At 36.4% G+C, this 25,763-nt stretch overlaps 1 protein-coding gene across 6 annotated transcripts in view; it reads left to right on the top strand.

The window, feature by feature from the left end:
* The window catches only part of LOC150102306 (uncharacterized), a 263,333-nt gene that overhangs the window by 96,267 nt on the left and 141,303 nt on the right, over window positions 1-25,763 (top strand). For all 6 annotated transcript variants that reach the window (XM_090399073.1, XM_090399072.1, XM_090399068.1 and 3 more), the window contains one exon: window positions 19,823-19,886. In XM_090399073.1, coding sequence (XP_090255199.1) covers window positions 19,823-19,886 — 64 coding nt within the window. The remainder of the gene's footprint in view (window positions 1-19,822; window positions 19,887-25,763) is intronic.

Genomic DNA, 25,763 nt, shown 5'->3' with positions numbered 1-25,763 from the left:
AACATCCCTTCACAGTCAAACTCCATACTCATAGAACAAGTTCCTCCTCCTCTACTGTTTCTGTATTCTGGAACAGCCTTTCCTCCCATGTATTTCTCAAGGAATACAATGCACAGGCCTTCAAATTGAATGCGAAGAAGTTCTCCATTTCTTAATTATCTTCCGATACTTGGTACTGAGGTAGACCAACTAACCTCTCGTGTATGAGCTCAGCATAAAAAAAAAGTGTATTTTTAGTTAGAAGTATTGCTTAAATTATTAAAATTGTTAAACACTACAAGTGTAAAAAAAAAGAAAGAAAAAAAAAGAAAAATTAAAGTAGTATAAAAAGGCCATTGCATAGGTCAAACAGATTGAATGGAATTGGAATTTGAGGAATGAAAATTCATGATATTCAATAAGTTTGGGTTTCTAACAAAATCTGATATCATAATGGGTCATGTTGTTAACGCTTTATTACCTCTCAAATAAATTACACGCATATTATATAAATCTTAAGCAATAATACTACTCATAATATTTAAATCTACTGGTTACAGAAAAAAAAAAGACTCTTGCCCATTGTATAAATTGTGGTAAAAGGTGTTTACATATATATTTGTATTATTATGTTATAATAATATAATATATTACATCATTTCTTATTATATAGATATAGAATGTCTTGAATAGAATTAAATACAGCCAATTTCAAATTATATCCAATAATCCAAAAGTTATTCCATGTCTCTTTAATTTTGTCACCAGTTCACTGTTTTTTTTGTTTTTCTTCTCCCCAAATGTGTTACGTGTTATTTCTGTTTCACTGCCTGCTAATCAGTTACCAGTTTTCTTTGACAATTCTTGTTTATTTCATCTAATAGACAAGCTTAAGTGTTGAACATTATTCATAACTTATTTTAATGGTATTACAACACCAAACCATCTAAATTATATATATATAAAGACTTGCTACTCGAGTGTTCTTTGATTTTGTTAGCTAATTTTTATTTCATGACATCAGCAGTAACTAACACAAATTCTTCGCATTTCATGTCATTTTGATATTGTTGCATCACTGGGTCCATGAAGGTTTTGAAGTCAGTAAGTGGTTATTGAATTTAGCTTTATAATTGGATGTATTAAAGAGACACTTCAGGTGTTCAATCATTTTATAATCCATCTTTGGAAAACAGCTAGAGAAATGTTTCCTTGGATGATTTCTTGCAAAGTCTATGTCATAGCTGAAAGTTTATTTTTCACTTGGTTAGACTATAATAAATTTAGTTTAATCCTTTATTCAAGTGTGAGCAAACAAAGTTTGTGCCTGAAAGTATCTTCAGGACTGGTGTAAGGTAGTACAGCATCGGGCAACTCGTTGCAAAGGAGGAGCAAGCTAACATCACTCCTATCTCAGTATCTCCCATAATGCAAAACACATCTCCTTGCAGATATGTATAATGTTATGCATTAAGGGAAGGGCCACAACCCAGACTAGTTTCGACCTTTATTGAGGTCTCTTCACTGGGAGCCAGGCCCAAGTGGAGATACCAGGCAGAAGCATTAGCAAGGTCATCTCTACCTATAGGAGTTGCCAAACGGTGTGCCATATTATTAAATTACTCTGGATTTAGAGAAAGATGTTGAAAGTTTATTTTTCACTTGGTTAGACTATAATAAATTTAGTCTAATCCTTTATCCAAGTGTGAGCAAACAAAGTTTGCACCTGAAAGTATCTTCAGGACTGGGGTAAGGTAGTACAACATCAGGCAACTCGTTGCAAAGGTGGAGCAAGTTAACATCACTCCTATCTCAGTATCTCCCATAATGCATAACACATCTCCTTGCGGATATGTATAAAGTTATGCATTAAGGGAAGGGCCACTACCCAGACTAGTTTCGACCTTTATTGAGGTCTCTTTAGTGGGTACTACCTTACCCCAGTCCTGAAGATACTTTCAGGTGCAAACTTTGTTTTCTCACACTTGGATAAAGGATTAAACTAAATTTATTATAGTCTACCCAAGTGAAAAATAAACTTTCAACATCTTTCTCTAAATCTGGAGTGATTTAATAATATGGCACACCGTTTGGCAACTCCTATAGGTTGAGATGACCTTGCTAATGCTTCTGCCTGATATCTCCACTTGGGCCTGGCTCCCACTGAAGAGACCTCAATAAAGGTCAAAACTAGTCTGGGTATGGTCGTTCCCTTAATACATAATTTTCTGGTCTCTTACTTTTGCTCTCAGTTATGCACTTCACAAAACTAAAAAATGTACTTTGCATTTCCTTTCATTTATTGTCCATAATGAAGGATGAATTTATATTCCTTATTCATAAATTGGTGGGCAATATCAAGGAGGCAGAAGGTTACAAGTGGGGTCCTACAGGGCTCAGTACTGGGACCTGTATTGTTTAACCTTTATATCAGTGACATTGTCAATGGATTGCAGGGGGATATTCAGATGTTCGCAGATGATGTGAAGCTGGGAAGGGTTATTAGTAATAGTGCAGATGTGGCAGCCCTGCAAGAGGATTTGAATGAACTGGACAGATGGGCAAATGAATGGGGATATCGGTTTAATGCAGCAAAATGTAAAGTCTTGAAGTTTGGGATACATCGATGGGAGGCTGCATACTTGATTGGAGGAGCTGTACAGAGGAAGTAGGTGAGACAAGAGATCTGGAGTAATGATTGATAGAAAACTGAAATTCAGGGAACATATTGAAAAGATGGTGAAGGTAACCCAGAGGATTGTTGCAATACTGAGAAGGACGCTGACCTGCAGAGATAAAAGAGTTATTGTTCCATTGTATAAGACCCTGATCAGACCACACTTAGACTATTGTTCTCCAATTTAATTCCCAGGATTTGAAGGGGATAAATTAACTGTGAAAAGGGTACAGAGGCAGATAACAAAGATGGTTTCAGGACTGTACAATGTTAGTTATGAGGATCGGCTGAAGGAATGTGGACTGCAGAGTTTGGTAGATAGGAGGAGAGGTGATATGATTGAGACTTTTAAACTATTGAGAAGTAGTTACAGGGTTGACATAACAAGGGACCATCCCTGGAAGTTACGAAATTAAGCTGTGAGCAAGAGGGTGAGGAGTGGTTTGCATGGATGGTGGATGAACCGTGCAATGCATTGCCTGATAGAGTGGTGAGAGCAAGAACTGTTAGTGAGTTCAATGAGTGGTATGATGTTTTGTAGGAAGGACCTCTCACGATGAGTCTTTTGACTCCATCGAGGCCTGAATAATAATAATATAATTCAGTAGGAAAGAATAAAGTTTGCAAAGACAACAGAAAATGATCAGCACTAGCAATGGAGCCAAACTAACTCCATGTAATGTCAATAATGTGATCTGGTCTCAGCCTTATCTCTGCAAGATAATTTTTTTTTTTAAATAACACTGTTAAAAGCCTTTTCATCATTTATCGTCACGTATATAATTAGACTGAGCTAATTCATGTGTAAATTTTGAAAATAAGCTTTTTTCAATAAAGCTTGATGTTTCTGCCTCTATATCAAAGATAATATTTAAATATCAATATCAATATCAAAGTTATCATCTTGAAAACATACATGTGAACAAGACTCAAGCTACATGACACTACATAAAAGTAAGCTAAATCTGAGTGCTTTGTTAATTGTGTATGCTATCCTGACCTCTGGTGAAACAAAAAAATAATAATAATAAATAAATAAAATAAAAAATAACAATAAATAAAACAAAATAAAAAACAGTCAGTAAATACTTTTTATACATAATAAGTATGATAACATATAGATGATTAAAAAAATGACAGCAAAACTACATCAAATTCATCCTTACAGTCCTGTTGTCTTAAGGTTTTCTTTTGTTGAGGTTCTGCCCTCATATTCTGAATCCTATATCAGTTGTAGATGGATCTTACATATTCTTGAAATTATGAATCCATCATTCTTATAGAAATTAGGATGATGAATCAGCATCTCACAAGTTTCCTTGAATTTTCTTTCAGACTAGATTTTGGTGCAGTGTAGGGACTTGGTGCCTTTCCAGTTAATTCTGTGACATGTTTAGAATGTATCTTTTGAGAGGCATGTTTTACCATAGTGAAAGAATTTAATGTGGCATTTGTGTTCATTTTTTCTTGTTGGAATTGTGTGCCCAATTTCCCCTATGTAGCGTAAGTTGCAGGTGCACTGGGTGGGTAAGATAAGGAAGGAGATTTTTGGATGATCTGAACATACTTTTTAATTTTTTAGGAGGTTTGAAATTGCCTTAATATATTGTATTTCTGTAGTGTTCTATTTTTTTCTGATATTCCCCTAATATATGGTATGGCTATAGCATTTTTGTAATTTTTTTTACCTTTGAGGATCTTGTGAACTGTTTTTTTGTTGTTGTCATTGTTATAGCCCTTTTTTTTATAAAGGTTTAGCTAATGATTTCATGTTCCTTCTTTAGTGCCTGCCTGCTCATCAGAGCAAATTGTTATGGTTCTATGTTTGAGGGTGCTCATGACCCCTAGTTTTTGTGTTGGATCATGGAATGAATCTTTGTGTATGTATTGTCCTGTATGTGTGGGTTTGTGGTAGACTAGACCAGGGACAGAACGCCTGAGAGAAGTTGTGTGACAAGCGTGTCTAGAAAAGGAAGAGAGTTATCATTTTCAATCTCAATGGTAAATTGGATACATTCATGTTGTTTATTGTTTAGGTGGCTTAGGAATGTAATTTAATGTTATCCAGCTGTGGAGCCAGATGGCAAATATATCATCAACATATCTGAGCTATACCAGTGCTTTAGATTTGCTGAATCTAGAGCTTGTTGCTCGAACTCTTACATGTAAAAGTTAGCTTTGGCGGCAGGGAAGTGGCTCACACTTCCCTGCCCCTCAAAATAAAAAAGCTAGACATTCTTTTGCCACATGAAACACTGGAGCAAAGTACATGGACAAAGAGAAGCTGTGATATCATCTCTCTTTGCTGATAATTCTCTTGAACATTCTTATAATACATGGGCCAATGTGCCATCTAATCCCATTTCCGTGTTAACATTGAGGTTTGGCAATATTTTAGATACCTCCATTTCTTTATCCATCAGTTAATTTCACATGAGGCATTGCAGGAGCATCACCTAAATGGTACACCCCTGCAAAATGATCACTCAGTAATTCAACTATTTGGTTTGGTTTTGTTACCTCCCTGCCATCAGCATTTTTTAAAGTCATCCTCCCATAGTCATTCTTCCTTTTATTTGTCACATAGAGAAAGAACTTGGTGGGATGTTTTTTGGACTCATCAGTTAGCTTTTTCTCATAATTAGCTTAGGCCTTTTGTACCATACAGGTCATCCTTCTTTCATATGAAATTATTAATTATGAAGTTATGAAGCCTGCTTAATGAAGTTATTCATTAAGCAGGAGTTGAAGTCAATCCATCAACTCCTACCTGATTTACCCTTGTGGCCTGACCTTGTTGGCCGAGTTAGTGTATGCGCTCTCCAACCAAAAGGCTGCAGGATCCTGCTGTGGGAATGTTTATGACTGTCTGTGAAAATACTAGTGGTGGTGGTGGTGGTGTAGACAATGAAGGTAGTTGCAGTTGGTGGAGTGGTGGAGATGAAGAGTTGTCGAGTAGGTGCCCTCCCTCAATGAGTCTTTGGAACCTGGAGGTGTTATGTAATAATGATAATAATAAATTCTTATGCCATGGCACTGCTGAAAGATGGCTCCTGAGCTTTTGATAATCATCCACTTTGTAATTCCACATGATATATGTGGAATTACAAAGTGGATGATTATCAAAATTTCTGTTAACAGAAAATTCTGCATGTCTGGCAGTCTCCTAGATCAAGACTATATGATCACTTTCTCCAAGTGGAGGCAGTATAACTAGGTTGGTCAGTGTTAAGTTCTCTGATGCTATGATGAGATCCAGCACTCTCAAAATTTTTGTCTGCTCCATTATATGCTGCTGCAAGTAATTATCTATCAGTAGCTGTATAAATTTCATTTCCTTCCCTGCCTGTGACCATTCTTACTCTCATTCTATGATTCCATAGTTGAAATACCCCATAATAATAATTACTCAACTTGTACTCACATTGTGCTAATTTGCCAATGCATGTCATCTACATTCTCCCTTTTACCCCTTGATTATAGCATCAGCTAATTACATTGGTATAAAGGATATAAAGAAGAATGCTGCTATAATTTGTCCTTTTGGTCTCTATTTCACACTATCACAAATTAACTGTCCTCTGAATCACTGTTCCTCTAATATACTTCTACTCTTTTTGGCTTTAATTTCTGTGCTATCATTAGCAACCCCCCTCCCCTTTCACACACACACACACACACACACACACACACGCAAACACTGTCTCTTTTCCTCCCTGAAGACATATCCCTTACATTCTATTCCTATGACCATATCATATTTGGTCAGCCAAGTCTCACCAATGATTATAACTTTTGGCCAAGTTGAGTTAACCAATGCCAAAAACCCTCACCCTTATTGAATACTTCTGACATTATTATACATAAACTGCAATACCCCTTTCATCTGTTGTGATCACCTTCCCACTTGCCCCCCCCCCAACATTCTTCTTTGAGAGATACTGATGCCATACGCACACAAAAACACAAGGAAAAAATAATAAATAGTTATTTCCTTATCAATCTGTGTTCGCATCAGTACCGTTAAAATCCAATTCAACATGTGTGACGAACACATAAGCCTTTCCACACAAGGAAAAAAGTAAATAATATTTATTTAAAAGCCATATATTTCAGCCTGAATATTACAGTCCATCATCAGTGGCCCCATTAGTTAACTACAATGTAGAACACAAACAACGGATTGATTTGAAGCAATGAGAGCAGCATGCTCTTATACATAAAACAACACAAAGATCATATAGCTGAGGAAACGTGTTATTAGTTATTATTCACTGTATTAAAAAAAAAAACTTTAATGATATGTGATTAGAATAACTCCCCCATGTCGTAGATAGAGGCAGCTGTTCTAAGTTCCATATCTCACTATTTAAGATATTATTATTATTATTATTACAGGCAACTCCAAGGAGTCCTTAGACTCATCGAAGGAGGTCCTAAACATCATATCAAGAACTATCCAACATTTGCACAATATCTATCATACTTTGAATTGAACTCATTCACAGTCATGGCACCCAATAGACTGGCAACCTATTCCATTCATTCACTATTCTCCAAGCAAAAAACCTAGCTAACACTGCTAACTACACTCTTATTCAGTTTCCATAGATGGCCCCTAGTTCTACCATCATCGCACCTGTTCTGAAGAATTTTCCCTGAATTAATCTTATAAACACCTCTCAGTAATTTGTATGTCTCAATCATAGCATCCCCTTTTCCACCTATCAACCAGTTTCTGTAACCCACAAATCTTCAACCTGTTCTCATAAGGTTCATTCCGTAGACCTACTACCATCTTGTTAACTCACCTTTGGATCCTCTCTGCCTCCTCCTCATCAAGAAACCCTAGTGCCCAGATCTGCACACAGTAGTCATGATGGGAACTTATCAAGGCTCAATAAAGAACAATAACCTGCTTGTCTCTGCTCGTCAAAGCATTCTTCAGTAACCAAGTGATCTGATGAACTGCTTTAGCCACTTTTGCTCCCTAAACTTTAACTCCCTATCCACTAACACTCCCAAGTCTCTGGTTTTGTCAGTTTCCTGAAGTATGGTTTCAACAATGTGGTATACAGCTGGTAATCTTTTCACCCCAAAATGCATAAACTTACACTTTACCACATTAAACTGGCATCCATTCTCCTTTGCTCAGTCTGCCAATCTAGCCAAATTATCCTGCAAAATTCTGACATCATCTGTATTAACTATTGCTTTACCCAACTTTGCATCATTGGCAAATAACTGAACACTTCCTCTCAGATCCTTTCATATATCATTAATGAACAAATTAAACAGGAGTGGTCCAAGAACATTATTTATATAGATATAAAGATTTAACATTATTTGAAAGCCAAATGTATGTAGAAACTATGAAACTTTTTTAAATAACGAAACCTGTGGTGCGTTCATAATTATATTTACAATTAAATAATTTTCACTGTGGTTTATATGTGTGTTTCTTCTAATTAATTAGAAACTATGAAAGTTTTGGCTTTTGAAATAAGAATAATAATTATTCTTATTAACAACAGACCACCATGGAATCTAAAGACTCATCATAGGAGGCAAATACTGTTACATATGGGAGAATTATTCTAATTACATCATTAAACAACATGGTTTCTTTGCATGGAGGGTGGTTGAACCATGGAATGCATTGCCTGATGGAGTTGTGAGAGCGAGAACAGTCAATGAGTTTAAGGAGTGGTATGATAGACTTTGTGTTTCTCGGGGGGGGGAGGTCCTCCCTTCAATGTATCTTGATAGATTTTTGTGTTTCTTAGGAAGGACCTCCCACGATGAGTCTTTTGACTCCATGGAGGCCTGAATAATAATAATAATAAAGTTTTTTAAATACAATTAATTAATTAATAACTAATAATACAATGTTTCAATGTTTCCTTAGTTATATCTCTGAGTTGTTTTATGTGTAACAGCATACTGTTCTCGTTGTTTCAAATCAGTGTGCTCGTTCTACTTTATAATTAAGTAATGTTGTCACTGATGATGGCCTGTAATATTCAGGCTTCAATATATGGCTTTTAAATAAATAAATATTTACTTATGTAGAAATACTTATTTTTCCTTTTATGTATTAGGCCTAGTGGCCTGTTATAGGGCTGTCTTTAGTAACCCGGCATTAGTAAGGTGGTCTAGTGAACCCCAGCACACTTTACACCTCTGCACATTAAACTCGCTTGCACGCAACAGCCTGTTGTCTATGGCGTCGAGTAGCGGGTTATTGGAGGGGAAGCTATAGTGAGGCATGACTCACTGCCACGCGTTGTTAAAAAGTTATAGTCAATTTAAAATCTTTGGGGGGGGTCTGTGACACCCCCATCTTACTAACACTGGGTTAACCCTTCTGAATCTTACCCTCCTGAGGATAAGGTGATTAGCCCTATGCCTCCCAGTGTGTTCTATGTCTGTAGATGCGTGTGTTCATGGGCAGTTTGCCTGTGGGATGAAAAACCCGAGTTTCTGGGTGAAAAAACCCTACCTCTGTGTAAGACTGGCTAACTCGCCTTTCATTGAAAGAGACCAGATAAAAAGTTCCTCACGTCACTGACAGGAATCAAACCCAGGTCTTTCTGATCAAAGGGCTTCGTCTATACCGACTGAGCTACGGAGGCCCTCATTATATAGAAATAGAGATATTAAAGATTCAACATTATTTCAAAGCCAAGTGTATGTAGAAACTATGAAAGTTTTGGCTTTTGAAATAATAATTAGGATTATTATTAACAACAGACCACCATGGAATCTAAAGACTCATTGTGGGTGGCATGCTTTAAACTCATTCAGTGTATCTTAATTGTTAGACAAAGCATTCCACTGACCAACCACTTTCCATGCGAAGAAACTTACTCATGCCCATGCTCACACTTTCCTTATACAACTTCCTTCAAGTATGTCCCCTTGTTCTACCCCTTTTCCCATTTTATGAAAAATTTTTTCCATATTAGCCTGGCAACAACCCTTTGCCAACTTAAATGTTCTCATTCATAGTCTCTATCTTCCTCATATTCACAAGGCTTTGCAAACTATATTCCCTCAATCTGTCCTCATATCCTACATCCCAAAGACCAGTTATGACCTAATCAATCTCCTCTGGACCCTTTCCAACATATCCAGGGGATCTTACCTGTGAATAATAATCCATATGAGGCTTGGGTAAGGTCTTATACAATGGAACCAGAACCTCTTTATTACAAGTTAAGGTCCTCCACATTATTGCCATAATATGATGTTATGTCTTCACAACTTGTGCAGTGTAAACAATTCTGAACTATGATCTTCAAATCCTTGTCCACCACCACTCCAAGATCTCTTTTCTCCTCAACTTCCTCCAGAATTTCCACACCAAGTGTATACTTTGCATCCCATTGTTACTATGTTTCAGAACCTTACACTTTGTAACATTGATATTATTGATACTGTTGCCCAGTCATGTAATTTATTCAAATCCATCTTTAAGGCCACAATGTCTGATTTATTCCTTGTCATTTTCCTAGTTTTGCATCATCTGCAAACAGTTTTATATCACCAGTTAAATCATTCGCATATTATTAATATACAAGTTAAATAACAATGGTCCCAAAACAGAACCCTTGGGGGCACACCACTAATGACTTTCCTCTTTTCGGATACCCCCATATTCAGAGAGCCAGATGCCTATCCAACTCAGTAATCTATCATTTAGCCCCATATGTCCAGTTTAGTTACCAATTTGTGGTGTGGCTATATGACAAGCACAGAGAATACTGCTGTTATCAACCCACTTTTGTATCCTAACTCTCACCAACCTGTCCAATACCTTAACTACAACTCCAGATATACAGATCAACCTATAATTTGTTTGCTTTAGCCTTATCACCACTTTTGTTAATATCACCACTTGTTGATACATATCAGAGAGCCAGATGCCTATCCAACTTGCTAATTTATCATCTAGCCCCATATGATCTAGTTTAGTTACCAATTTGTGGCATGGCAATATATCAAAATCCTTTAAAAAATCTAAGTATAGTGCTGTATATGCATCTGCCTTGTCCAATACATTTGTCACCTTGTTATAGTAATAAGCAAGTTAGTAAAACATAATTACCCTTTAACAAGCCCTTGCCGACAAGTACAGAGAATACTGCTGCTATCAACCCACTTTTGTATCCTGACTCTCACCAACCACTCCAATACCTTAACTACAACTCCAGATATATAGATCAACCTATAATTTATTTGCTTTAGCCTTATCACCACTTTTGTTAAGTGGAACAATTTTGCCTTCCTTCCACTCCTTTGGATTTCTACTGTTGTAGGACTCTTATTAAACATGTAGGCTAAGGCTGATGCTAACCCCCTGCTACATTCACTCAAGATACATGGTGATATGTCATCAAGTCTTATTGCCTTATCGATATCTAACTTGCTTAACTACTAATATACATCTTGCCTACTCACCATTACATCTTCTCTCATTTCATTCTCTACACTTGAGCGTCTGATTTTACAAGGATGAAACACCTTAATGAATGCTCACTGAATACCTAGATTGGCAACTACTGTAGAAGACATAGTCTATCACTTTCGTCAGTTAACACCATCATGCCTTAATCATTCTTCTTTCTACTTGACACATATCGAAAAAATTCCCAAGGTTTTACTTGGTCTGATTTGCTAAATTTTTCTTGTTTACATTTTTGATGTACGTATTAAGTATGAGTCACTCTCCTGGCCTGCACTTTATACTATTTGTGCAACTGATTATTACTGTTATTCATCCTGTGCTGCCTCCAAAGTGCTGTCTTCCAAATTTCATCTTAATCCCTTGACACCAACTTATTCAGCCTTTTGACTTTATATATTCACACATTGATGCTGTTAAGTATCTCTTTGTGAGTTCCTTAGCAGCATTTTTTTTCTTTTCATCTTAACTGTTTATTCCATGCTATACATTCAGGCTCTCTCCATAGCTTCTCATAATTACCAGACTTGTACTTCCACATATATCCTTTAATAACAGAAATCTTTTTTGATATTCATATTGACTCGTATGATTTGGAAATTTTAAAAGAATATATTGGACACATACAGCATCGGTATGTGTAAATGGAGAGAAAACAGGAGAATTCCCGGTGGAGAGGGGGGGGGGGTAGACAAGGATGTAAGTTATCACCATTATTGTTTAACCTTTATAGTGAACAGATGTGTAGAGAGGAACTTGAGGATGTAGAAGGAGGAATAAAAATAAATGGAAGACTTATCAATAACTTAAGGTATGCAGATGATCTGGTGGTGATGGCAGAAAGTAAAATGGATTACAACAAATTCTACAAAGAATTTAAAACTCCTGTATACACAGGAGAAAACACAGTATGGACCAAGGATTAACACAAAGAAGACCAAGATAATGATAATGGGCAGAAAAATAGGAGATAATGTAAGGATAAGATATAGAGGAAAGATTTTAGAAGTGGAAAGATTTCAATATTTAGGTAGCTGGATCTCAGAGAAAGGAACTTCAGAGTTAGATATTAGAAATAGAATAGGTAATGCTAAATCAGCATTTATGGAAATGAAGAGAATTTTAATAAATAAGAATATTAAAATAGGTGTGAGAGTTAGAATAGTTAAAGCAACGGTTTGGAGTATTGCAAGTTATGGAAGTGAGTCATGGACATTCAGAAAGAGAAAGATGGAAAGAATTAATGCATTGGAAATGTGTTATAGAAGGATGGAAAAGATTAGCTATACAGAGAGAGAGAATTTCAAATCAAGAAATTCTAAGAAGAGTTGAGATGGAAAGAGCACTTCTCAAGAACATTATACAAAGAAAGACCAGATTTGCAGGACATTTTCTGAGAGGTTCTTCAGGACAACTGGCAAGAACCATATTACAAGGGAAAGTTGAAGGGAAGAGAAGACGTGGAAGACCAACTAAAGAGTGGTTTAATGATATTGTGGAATGGACTGGTGTAAGAATGATTGAGGCAACAGACCGGGAGAAATGGAGAAGAGCTGCTCGTCTGCTGCAACCCTCTTTCTAGAAGATGCTACCAGATGATGACGACAAACAGAAATCTGCATGTGGCTAGCCACAGCTTAGGTGATCACTTCTTAATCACTCTTACCAACTGGAGGAAAATGCAAAACCCGACTCACAATTGCATCCTCTGATAAAGTGATCAGATCTAAAACTCTTGATACTATCATGCCATCCTTTACATGCTGCTTAAGATAGTTGTCACTCAAGAAATTCATTTTCCTTATTTCTAAATGCTATCTATTCATTCCAATCTATACTTAAATGATTAAAATCATCCATAAATAATCACTTATTTCTTGTGCACTAAGGATGGTGATGATGATGAAATACATTTCATCATCATCACCATCTACATTCCCTGCCCTATAAGCAACATCCAACTAAATATGTCTTTCTGTCAACTTCCACCTCACAACACACTGCTTCATCACCATTGCCACTATTTTCTTATTTCATATTTACCTTATGCCAACATTCCTCTGCTGTCATCAGCATCACTCCCTTCCCTTCTTGTCCTTTCTCCTTGTGAAAAACACTGTACCCTTCCATTTCTATTGCCATTAAGATATCGTATTCATCAACCATGTTTTGCTTATTCCAACAATATTGGGATGAATAAACTCAATCAATGAAACAATTTCATCACCAATCTTTAGAGGTACCTGTGGCATAATATGCCACAGGTACCTCTAAAGATTAGACTTATTATCCTTCATGGGGAAGAACTCACTAAACAAACAGGAAAATTAGGGAAGTTATCGGTTTTACAAGGTAAGCTTCGTGCACGGATTGCCTTTCTCAAAAAATGCCATGATACAAAAGTCATTCCTACGTTTGCTAGATTTAGAGAAGCAATTCGGTCTCCTGGAGCTCACACAATTTACGTTCATGCAAGTTTTTCCTTGATACGGAACCAACTTCGGGTGACTAAAAAAGATTTAGCATCTAATATTAATTCTATTTTGGATCTTGAAAGAAAAATTTCAGCTGTCCTTGATGATGAATTACTGGATATCGTTCTTCAGGTGTCTAAACAATGTTTAGCCTGTTCCTATGAAAAAAATTCTGGCAGACTTATGCAAAAATATGAATCGTTATACCATAAGTAAAAGAAAAATGTTACCTCTGACAACACACCTATGAATAAATGGATTGTTAATATTTCTGGATGCCCATTATCTGACGCTGAAACTAGTGCATTAGCTAAAGGCCTTGATTTTAAATGCTGTAATACCTAAACGCATTCCTTATCTTGATTTTTTTGCATAATATCGAATGTAATCTGTCAGGACTTTCTAGCGAAAATGCTAATAAACTATGATTTGAAGTTGCGGCTTCTCTTTTTAAAAGCAAGTTACCGCCATATAATTTATTGAGTGCTGAAATCCATGGACTAACTTTATTAAGAAAAAATAATGAAATATCTATTTCAAAAGCCAATAGGAAAAGCTGTTGTGATCATGGATAAGACTGACTACGAGAGAAAAGTAACCAGTCTTTTACAAGATACCTCCACCTATCAAGAAATCAATCATAATCCTACAAATTCGCAAATTAAACAATTAAATAAGTTGCTTGATGAAGTTATCAGTTGGGATCAAAACTTCGTGGATAAACTGCACACTCATTTTGGAAGAACTCCTCGCTTATATAGCCTCCCAAAAATCCATAAAGAAAGTTATCCAGTAAGACCCATCGTGAATTGTATTGACTCTCCCACTTATCGAATTGCTGAATTTTTGTCACGATCATAACAGCCCTTACTGGACATTCTAGATCTTTCATCAAAAATTTGACACATTTTCTTGAAAAAATCAAGGATGTTCAAACCAAAGAGTCTGACTTACTGGTCAGTTTTGATATTGTTTCCCTTTTTACCGATATTCCATTAGCTGACACGGTCAACTTACTATATGATGATTACCCTCCGGATATTGCAAAGATTTTTGAATTCATTATATATTCAGGTTATTTCAGCTGGAAAAACAAGATCTACAAATAAGTTGAAGGTACTGCCATGGGTAGCCCTCTGTCTCCACCTTTGGCAAACTATTTTTTGAAACATCTGGAAGACACCTTGTTCTCATCCATTCATTCCCAACCCTCTCTTTGGCTTCATTATGTCGATGATGTTTTTGCTATTTGGCCACATGCTGAAGAGGAACTTATCACATTTCTGCAACAGATAAATAGCCTTCACCCACACATTCAGTTCACCATGGAAAAAGTTTTAAAAGAGGTATACTGTGAGTAGACATATCAATACAAAATTAATAACTGAAAACTCATGTACAAAGATTATTTAATAGTATAATTTTCGTCTGTGTGTCACAGGCATCTTCAGTACATTCTAAGCTCAAATTAAACAATAACTGACAATTCCAAATAAGTAGAGAGAGAGAGAAGTAGCTGGTGTTATCTTACACCAGCTACTTAGGTGGTGCTTTTTGAAATTGTCAGTTATTGTTTAATTTGAGCTTAGAATGTACCGAAGATGCCTGTGACACACAGGCGAAAATTATACTATTAAATAATCTTTGTACATGAGTTTTCTGTTATTAATTTTGTACCATGGAAAAAGAAAAGTCTGGAAGTTTACCATTCGTGGACATCCTCTTTACACGTACATCCTCTGGTACTTTGTCTACAAGTGTCTATCGAAAACCTACTTTTACTGGTAGATACAGTCATCAAAAGTCTACTCATCACACCTCTCAAAAAATTGGCATTATCAAATCTTGAATTAATAGAGCACATAAAGTGTGCTCCTCTCCATCAAGCTTACAACAAGAACTTTTCACTATAAAAAGTTAATAGAATCTAATGGTTGCAACCTAATCAAATCCAACAGATAATTGACTCCTATTTTCCAACACCTCAGGATTCTTCAACAGACCACAGAGTTCCAATCCTTTACATTACAGGCATCTCAGAACCTATAGGCAGAATTTTGAAGAAGTATCATCTTATTCCTACATATTTTCCTATCAACAAAATTTCTCACTTGTTGCCATCTACAAAAGACAAACTGTCACCTTTATCATTCGCTGGTGTTTACCAGATACCATGTGAATTTGTCATATTTTGGACAAACAGGCCATTCTGTGGAAAAAAGAATGAAGGAACATCAATATTATATCGAATACATGAAACCTCATAAGTCTGGTCTAGCACAACATAGCATTGACACTAATCATAATATCCAGTGGGATAAAGCTTGTCTTCTCCACAGATGCAGGTTTAAATATGAACGCCTTTTTAAAGAAAGTTGTGAAGCCCTCTTACATTGGCCGAATTTAAATCGAAATGACTGTCTCTCGCTCTCTCCCAAAAGTTTGGGAGACTCTTATTTTATGCAACCATCAATGAAATAATTATCTTTAAAGAATTATTTAATAATATTTTAGTAATTAATCTTCTGGCACACGGCAACAATTTTATTTGGTGATCCACCGACTGTTCTGTACTTTGTATTCCATTCCTTTAACTGTTTGTTCTACACTGAGGATGTACTGTTACTTTCAGTACGAAATATTTGTACCTTTATTTAATTAAAGTTATTACTGTGGTCCAAATGTCTTTCATTATTAATTTGATCTCCCTTATTTCTGATACTCCTTGCATTTGTAAATAAACACGGCAATTCACTTTTAGGTCTATAACCAGCCTTACCCAAATCACTTGTTTGCTGTTATTTCCCCACCACACCTGCCCTTGCCCAATCACCTTTATTACAGCTTTCACCCATTCACAATTTCTGCACACTCACCATTTTCAGGCAATACATTCCACTTACCAATTACTCCATGCAAAGAACCAGCTTCTCATTCCCTTGCTCACACTCTCCTTATACAACTTCCAAGGATGGACTGTAGTTCTATTCTTGCCTCCTCTACTTTACTCTATAAAATATCTCCTCCACATTAATCTGGTAACAACCCATCACCATGTCTCAATCATATCCCCTTCTCTTCTTCTTCTATTCACAATGCTCTGTAAGTTGCTTTCCCTGAATCTCTCCTTGTATCTGACATTCCATAGACCTGACACTAACTTAGTAAACCTTCTCTGTCAAAAAAAACCCTTCTCTCAGGCTATCAAATCTCTGCACAGTAGTCCATATGGGACCTGATCAAATTCTTATAAAAGGTAACTATAACTTCTTTTCGTCTGCATGTCAGTGTCATTCTCATTATTGTTGTAATCCATTGCGATGTCCTTACAAATTTAGCAATGTGACTCCTAGACTTCAAGCGTTTGTCCACTATCACTCCCAGGTCTCTCATGTCCTCCACCTCTATCAAAATTTCCCCATTAATTGTATAGTTTGCATCCCAGCCTTTCACCAGATTTCAAAATCTTTGCAACATTAAACTAATAGCTCCACTCGTTTATACTCACATACTCTCTTCAGATTTTCCTTCAAGGCCAGAACGTCTGCCCTTCTCATAACTCTTCCCAATTTTGCATCGTCAACTTAAGCTGGCCCTAATGTCGCTAGCATAGAAGTTAAACAATAATTGTACCAAAACAGATCCCTGTGGCACTCTACTAATGAACTTCCTCTTTTGGGATACCAATTCTCCATACACAATCTGCCATAAACCCATCTAACAACCACTCAACTATCCAACTTACCAGTCTGTCATCATCAATCCCATTTGTTTCAAGTTAGCTATTAGCTTGTCATGTGGCAGTCTCTCAAAAGCCTTTGAAAAATCCAAGTACATCAGCATATGTCCATCTCCTCTATATCGAGTGAATTTGTCACCTTGTTGTAATACATAAGCAGATTGCTGAAACATGGCCATCCCCTAATACACTTATGCTGATCATCATAAAAAATACTGCTGTTGTTACTTCTGAATCCTCATTAACTTCTCTAGCACCTTAAAAACAACCCTAGACACACAGATTAGCCTATAATTTATAGCTTCATTCTTATTCTCCCCCCCTTTATGAAGTGGAACAATTTTTCCTACCTTACATTCCTTGGAGCCTTGCCCTTTAGCAAGAATCCTGTTAAATAGATGTTCCAAAGGTGCCATTAATTACATTCAACATTCCCTCAAGACACATGGTGATATATTGCCAAGTCTTATTGCCTTATTAATATCTAGTTTTTAATTTCTCATATACTTCCTGCTCATTCATCATCATCAGTCCCTCTTCCACCACCAACACTGCACCCTCCTCCAGCTTCTAATGTTTCCTTCATGAAGATGAGATATACTGATAAACTGACCATTGAATTTTTCAACTATATCCTCTGCACTGGTTACCAATCTACCAGTGTCATCAGCTAGCATTATCCTCCCATAGTCATTTTTTCTTCTATTTGCCACATACACCCTCTGCCCAAAAAGAAACCGAACTTTTGATTGAAAATAAAACGCAGGCCAATTATAATTATTTAAATCATTTATTTCAATCAATATACTCTCCCTCAGCTTGGATACAGCATTTGACACGGTCAGTTAATTCGTTAAATGAGTTTTTTATATTGGTTTTTGGGATGCTGTTGAGGATCATGGTTACTGCTGCTTGAAAGTTTTCAATGGTGTCATATTGCTTTCCTTTTGTCGGCAAATGAATTCGGGGGAAGAGAAAGAAGCCACAGGGTGCTAAATCAGGTGAATACGGTGAGTGATCCAACACAAAAACTTGGTTTTTGTTCAAAAACTGTCTCACAATCTTTGAACGATGAGATGGTGCATTATTGTGCAAAAGTGACCAGCTGCCTGCATCACGATATTCATGATGTACATGACGAATTCTCACTATCAAACTCTTCAAAACTTCGAGATAAAATTCACCATTGACCGTTTGACCATGCAGAATGAATTCTTTGTGGATAATGCCCTTGGAATCGTAGAAACAAATCAGCATTGTCTTTACTTTTGACTTCTCCAAGCGACTTTTTTTCAGATGCCCCTCTTCTGGTGGTCTCCACTCAGCACTCTGGCACTTTGTTTTGGGCTCATACTCAAAACACCACATTTCGTCACCAGTAACGATCGTTTCAAGGAAGTTTGAGGCCTTACAAACGGTTTTAACGAGGTCCTTGCAGTGCTCAATTTAGATACATTTTTTGGTCGTTGGTCAACTTGTGAATTCAATTTGCGAAGGCCCAAACTCTCAGTCAAAATGTGCACAGTTAATTTTGGAATCCCCAATTCATCTTCAACAATCTCATGGACAATTTCGGGTTTTCTTTGATGAAATCACGCACTTTTTGGATGTTAACTTCACTCAGCCCAGTTTTTGGATGGCCCAGCTTTTCGTCGTCCTCAAGCATCTCATGACCACTTTGAAATCGCTTAAACCACTTGTAAACTTGAGTATGGGATAAGCACTCATCACCGTATGCTTTTTGAAGCATTTGATGTGTTTTGGTAAAACTTTTGCCAAGCTTAACACAAAAGTCAATCGCAGCTCTCTGTTTGAAACTCATTTTCCAACCACTCGTGAAAACACACTGTCACTCTTGGCACAATAACTCGGCTTCTAATGAAACAAATGTCATAAACAGTTGACACAACACTAATGAAGGTTGCCGCTTTTAACAAAAAGTTACAACAGGTGGCGCCACTAGTTTCTTCTATTTTCAAAAAGTTCGGTTTCTTTTTGGACAGAGGGTGTAATAAAAGAACTCGCTAGGATTTTTCTTAGCTTGATTGGCTAATTTCTACTCATACTGCACTTATACTGACCTGCTCTTTGTACTCTTCATTGAGCTGATCATTACCAACATTTGTCTTGTGTTGCCTCCATCCTGCCCCTTCTTTCAGATTTCATGCTTAACTCTTCATTCAGTCTCTTTATTCGTCCATATTACTTCTATCTTGTTTAGCCCTTTCACCTTTGGAATACACTCAGGCATTGCTGCTGTTAAATAGCTCTTGAACAATGACTATATAGCATCCATATCATTTCCATGCTATAATTCCCACTTGACATATTTCCCTTCTTTATAGAAATTCTCATAAGGCTGGCTACACTCCAGGTGAATCAATCACATCCTCTATGACTAAGACTCTTAACCTTCATGTGTCCTCTTTTATATTTGAAATTTTGAAATATTTGTTTATCAATGCATGGCATATTATTTTTTATAGAAATATGTTTCACTCTCTAAAGCACAATGCAAAATGAAGAGAAGAAAGAAAACTTCATTATATGGTATATTATTTTCCTTTTTATTATTTATTTTTTTTATGTTTATAAAAAGAGTTATGCAGTAATGCTATCATTAACCTAATGAGATAACTGCATGCCAATTAAATGAAATTTCTTAAATAGCTTTATGTAAAATTGTTATTCATCAGTGCTGCATTGATCATGATTGCTTTGTGTATAGATACACACTTTTATTTGTTAGATGTTTGCAGAGCTGTTTGAAAAATTGACAGTTGTATATCTTTGCTTTCTAATGTTATTTGCTGTTAATTTTTTCATTTTTTTTTTAAAAAAGGATATTTTTTATTTTATTAAAATTCAAAAAAAATTGTATTGGAGATGAAAAGGTAGCTGTGAGCTCAAGGATATTTTATTCACGTATACTTGTGTCAGAAGCATCAGAAATAAGAATAATAAATTTTGGATATTAGCTGGTTGTTAAGAAAAATATCGGAATTAGAGTGAGGATTTTTTGACATTTTTTGGTTGCTCGATAACAAAAATATTGGTATTAGTGAAACTTGGTTGATGAAGAGTGATATAGGTTTAAAATATAAGGATATAATGTAATGCACATTCCAAGCAAATAGAAAAAACAACACATGGAGAGGGTTATTGCTGATGATAGCAAAAGAATTGCAACTGAGAAAAGTAGAAATTCAGCAGGAAGGAATGCAGTTGCATTCAAGGTGGGGTGAAATTAAGTGGACAATATACAATATGATCAAAATTAAAGTATCTGTTTAAGGCCTTGTGGAGCACCATCCAGATCCAAATGCTGCAAAACTTTGCAGGAATATATTTTGCTTCATGTGGAATCAATATCTGATAAAAAAATAAAAATAAAGGTAGTTCCAAAATTCACACCCAGGAGGCAGTGTAAATGCCAACTGAATGGAATTTGCATATTACACAATTCGGCAGATGCCAGGAGGGTTTAAAAAGATGGACACGGGATTTTCCCCTTCATTGTGGTGATTAATACTATCCGCAGTGACAGCACTAACTTTGCCCAACATACTTTGCTTGTGAAGATGTACTACTTAAACAACTGCAGTGCTATTGCTACACCAGCAATACCTATGCATAGATTCAGTCATTTAAGTGCAGGATGGGGCCTGTCTGCATGTCATTCAATCTGTACAGGAATTCTTTGAGAACATTTCACGGAATCCAGAGTGATCAGCCATGTGTTTCCCATAGCATGTCCACCTTGTTTGCCTCATCTGACCTCCTGTAACTTCTGGCTCTGGAGAATTCTCAAAGACAAGGTTTATCAGGATTATCTTGATAACTTGCTAGTGCTGAAAGACATCATAGTGTAGCATATGTGCAATATCAGAGATAATATCAAAGATAATACCATTGTTGTCAACCAAATTTTGGATCCCGATTCTCACTGGACACACAGATTGGCCTATAATGTGATGCTTGAATTCTTTGACCTTCTTTATGAAGTGGTCCAATCTTTCCTTCCTTCCACTCCTTTGGAACTTGTCCCATCATAAGACTCATATTAAACAATTATGTTCAAGGCAAATGTCAGCTCCCTGGCACATTCCTATGAAATACAAAGTGAATTTCATAGGAAGTCAAATGAAATACAAAGTGAAATATCATCAAGTCCCAGAGCCTTATTAACATCATGTTTGCTTAATTCCCCATATATATCTCTTCCTCACTTTGAGTGAGGAAGAGGTATATGGGAAACTGGTGGTCTCAAATTCTCCATGATGTCACATTCATAAGGATGAAAGACCTTTATGAACTACTCATTAAATATCTCAACTGTATCCTCTTCTGTAGCTATCTTTATACCATTTTCTCTGATCAGTGCCATCCTACCATAATATTCTTTTTTTTTTTTTTTTTTTTTTGCTCGCTACATATTGAAAGAATTCCCTAGAATTTTTTTGCTTCATCAGCTAACTACCACATACTGAACTTTTGATAACCTTATTAACTCAGTTCCCCCCGACCCTTGCCTATTCTTTGTATTCCTCATGGAATTAATTATTACCACTCCTCTTATGTTGCTTCCATAATGCAATTTTCTCTGTATTGCATTCATAATCTTTTCATTCATCCATCCATTTCACACGTACTTTGGTTTAAACGGCTGACCTTTGGAATACATTTTGACATTGCTTCTACTAGATCATTCTTGAACATCCAAACAGCTTTGATCTCCTTTCCACCAAACTCCTCATTCCATTCTTATCATTCCACATATACCCTTTCCTCACAAGATTTTTCACATGGTTGGCAACCACCCTAGTAATCACTTCATGGTTACTCTCACCATCTGGAGGGATCTTTGACACCTCATTTATAATAACATCCTGTGATGCGATAGATGATCAAATCCAAATTCTCATGTGCTCTCTGTTACATACTGCCTGAGGTAGTTGTCCCTCAAAATCTCAGGAAATGCATTTTATTTATTTCTGGTTGCTATTTTGTCATCTCAATCTATATTGCTGTAATTAAACAAGACCTGGTAATAATCACATTACCAGGTCTATAACAACATCCAACAAAGTATTTCATTCTATTCATCTGTATCTCATACCATACTGCAGAGTTTCCCAAACTGTGTTAATATTACTGTGGAATGGTTTTAAATGCTGCGACAAGTTCAAACATGTTTGAAAATCAGGCACTACTCATTTTGCATGTGGGTTGTGCTATTAAGGCCAACACGTGCTGGCCCTTAACTCAGCCTGGCTGACAGCCACCAGCGGTTGTCAACACTTCCAAGTGCGAGTGAAGTACGGAGGTATCTATTTTAGCAAACATGCGGTCACAAGCAAGGTCAATGCGGCACGCCTGTAGTGTGCACTGTTGCATTTTTGCGATGCGATACAGCCTGCTTCAGCGATAGTGTGTGTGCTTAGCTTTACATTGAATACAAGACTGATGATACTTGACTCTAACTAAGGTGTTCTGTTAAAATTTCAGGATTTGTGGAAGTGTTTCGTCGTAGGAAAAATTTGGGAAACACTGCCATAACTGCATCAAAACCACCATCACCCTTTCCTCCTTCATCTCTACCTTGTATAGACATAACTCATTTTATTTCATCAATAGCATTCCACCTCCCTTTTTACCCTTTCTATCTTCACGAAATATATCTTACCCTTTCATCTCTGTTCCTGTCAGGATGTCATCCTCATCCAACTATGTCTCACCTTATTCACACTTATTTTGGGTAAATGAACTCAATCAATGCAACCATTTAATTTTCCTTGTTTCTGATACTTTTACCATTTGCATATATACATAAGCTCATTCCTGGATCTATAACAAGTTTTTCACTGATACCACTTATTAGATATGACTTCGTACTTTCCTCGAGCCATTTCCCTTCTCTTTACTTATCCTATAACCTTCTTCAAATCTGTTTTCCCTACATCCCAGGTCATCCTCTTCTCTTTTTGTATACACATGCATTCACATCCTGTTGGAGCATCAACCTTTCTCATATTGTGTTCCATCTGTCCATCTTGAGTTTCCCTGTTTGTCTTGCACATTTTTTTTTTTTTTACACTCATGCTATCCACTTCTTTATTCATAAGCACCACTTCAGTCTCTCCTATTTTATTCTCCCCCTTTTTATCATTCCTTTCCTTCATTTCTCTGCACTCATTACTCTTCCTTCCAGCAGCAGCTTCTCCAAATGACTCTCACCAAAACCATTCAAATGCAGTCCATCACTTTTATACAATTAATTTCTTCCTTCAAACTCATTCCACACATTAACAAACTGCACTCCTTTCTCTTCATACATTTCTGCTAACATATCATTCATATTTCTTGCCCTCCTGCTTATCACCTGCTTTATCTTCAAACTCTTTTCTTCATTATCACTTCCATACACCCTCTCTGAACATTTGCACAATCTTCAACTGTTGTGTCAGTAACAAAGCCATGTTTCCTACTCACATTTAAACTACTTAGACTCATATTTAAGTAAGCCTCATGGTCCATCAGAATATTGCATTTCCTTCATACTCACACTTATTCTTTTCTCTTATTCAGCTTCTCTACATAAATATCTGCAACATCTTCCCAGGCATACACACTACATTCATGGCATCATACTATTTTTGAGAAATCCACACTGTTTACTTTGTCTTCCTCACTGACCAATGCAGTGATTTGCCTTTCACTGTGATGTTGCATCAGCGTGCTAACAAAAACAATTAATTTATGATGAAATTACATAAGAAATTTATCCAAACATCACATTCCACTCTCAGCTATCTCACAGTACCACTTAATCTACAACTTACAGATATCGGCACATATTGAAATATAAAATTTACTTAATTTGCTGCAACCTACATGACAATTAATGTTTACCACATGCTACCTAACATGAACTTACTTTGCTTGATTTTTTTCTCTCTCTCTCTCTCACTAGAGGTCAGTCAACAGTTGACCAAAGCAGTTATGCTATAATTCACTGTAGGGTATAATTACCCGACATTTCAACCTTGATACTAAGATTAAAACATTGAAAGCTATTTTATTCTAATTAAAATAAGTGCTCTAACACAGCAATTTATTTCTGTAATTTCATGCAATGAATGCTCAGCATGTAACCATGACAGAACATGCATTCATGAAATGAATGTATGTTCTAGTATGATTTCACAGTACATGTATGTACTGTGAAATCATACATGTTTATTGGCCCTGATGACTGAGGAATTTGCCTAAAGTTTAGCAGCCACAGGGTCAAATGATGAAAATGACATCAGTGTACCTGAGCCAAACTGTAGGTTTAGTTCAAATACATTATAAACTACAGGAATCTAGAGCATGTTGCTCAGAAGCGTCCATATAAAACGTTAGAGTAGGTGAGACAAAATAATTTTTCCAGACTTATTTGCAAACAGTTATTTTGCATACAAAGTAATCAGAATGTAGTACATAGGCAAAGAGGGTAAGTGATATTGTGCAGAAATTTGTTCTGTAAAAGAGATATCGTGTCATTGATTGGGACATTTATAAAAAGGGCAAATTAGTAATATTTTCGCATGTGCGGTGTGGCTATTAAATAACGATACTGGTTGCAAAAATGTGGTTTATTATTATATTTGTACAACTTAATTGTTATCGCCTTCAACATAATCCCCTCTTTTATCTATACACCGTTGTATATGAATTTTCCATTGTTGGACGCAGTACTGCTGCTGTTTTCTCCTTTACCTCATCCACTGACTGAAAATGGGTGCCCTTCAATGCAGATTTCAAGTTTGGTAAAAGTCACACGGAGCTAAGTCCAGTGAGTAAGATGGATGGTCCAACACTGGGATTTTATCGGCCAAATACTGCTTTACAGAGAGTGCACTGTGGGCTTGAGCGTTATCCTGATGGAGAATCCAAGCGTTGTTCTTCCACAGATCGGGTCTCTTCTTCCTCACTCATTCTCTCAACTTGACCAGAACCTCAAGGTAATAATGTTAACTGTCTGATCCTCTGGTACCCATTCAACCATTGCCATTCCATTGATATAAAAAAAAAAAAAGATCAGCATTGCCTTCGGTTTTGACTTGTTCATTCTTGCTTTTTTCATTCTTGGTGACGGAGTTTTCCAGTGGATTGATTGTCTCTTTGTTTCTAGATCATACTGGAAAATCCACATCTCATCACATGTGATGATCATCTGTGATTTCTTCAATTTCACAAGGAATTTGAGATTAATGCACTGCTCGAGTTTAACATTAGACATTATTCCAGCAAAGCGACTTCACACTATAACTGCCTACAGACTAACTACGAACAACAGCGAACAATACTTATCTCAACTGCTTCTAGCACCTTCAAGGTCATTGATGGCACAAGCGCATCCCACTGCTACGAGTACACAAT

The sequence above is a fragment of the Typopeltis vanoorti genome, chromosome 10, assembly GCF_054136105.1.
Source record: "Typopeltis vanoorti isolate ZY-2024b chromosome 10, IOZ_Tvanoo_1.0, whole genome shotgun sequence".
NCBI classification, from domain to species: Eukaryota; Metazoa; Arthropoda; class Arachnida; order Uropygi; family Thelyphonidae; genus Typopeltis; species Typopeltis vanoorti.
This window is presented reverse-complemented; position numbering and strand designations above follow the sequence as displayed.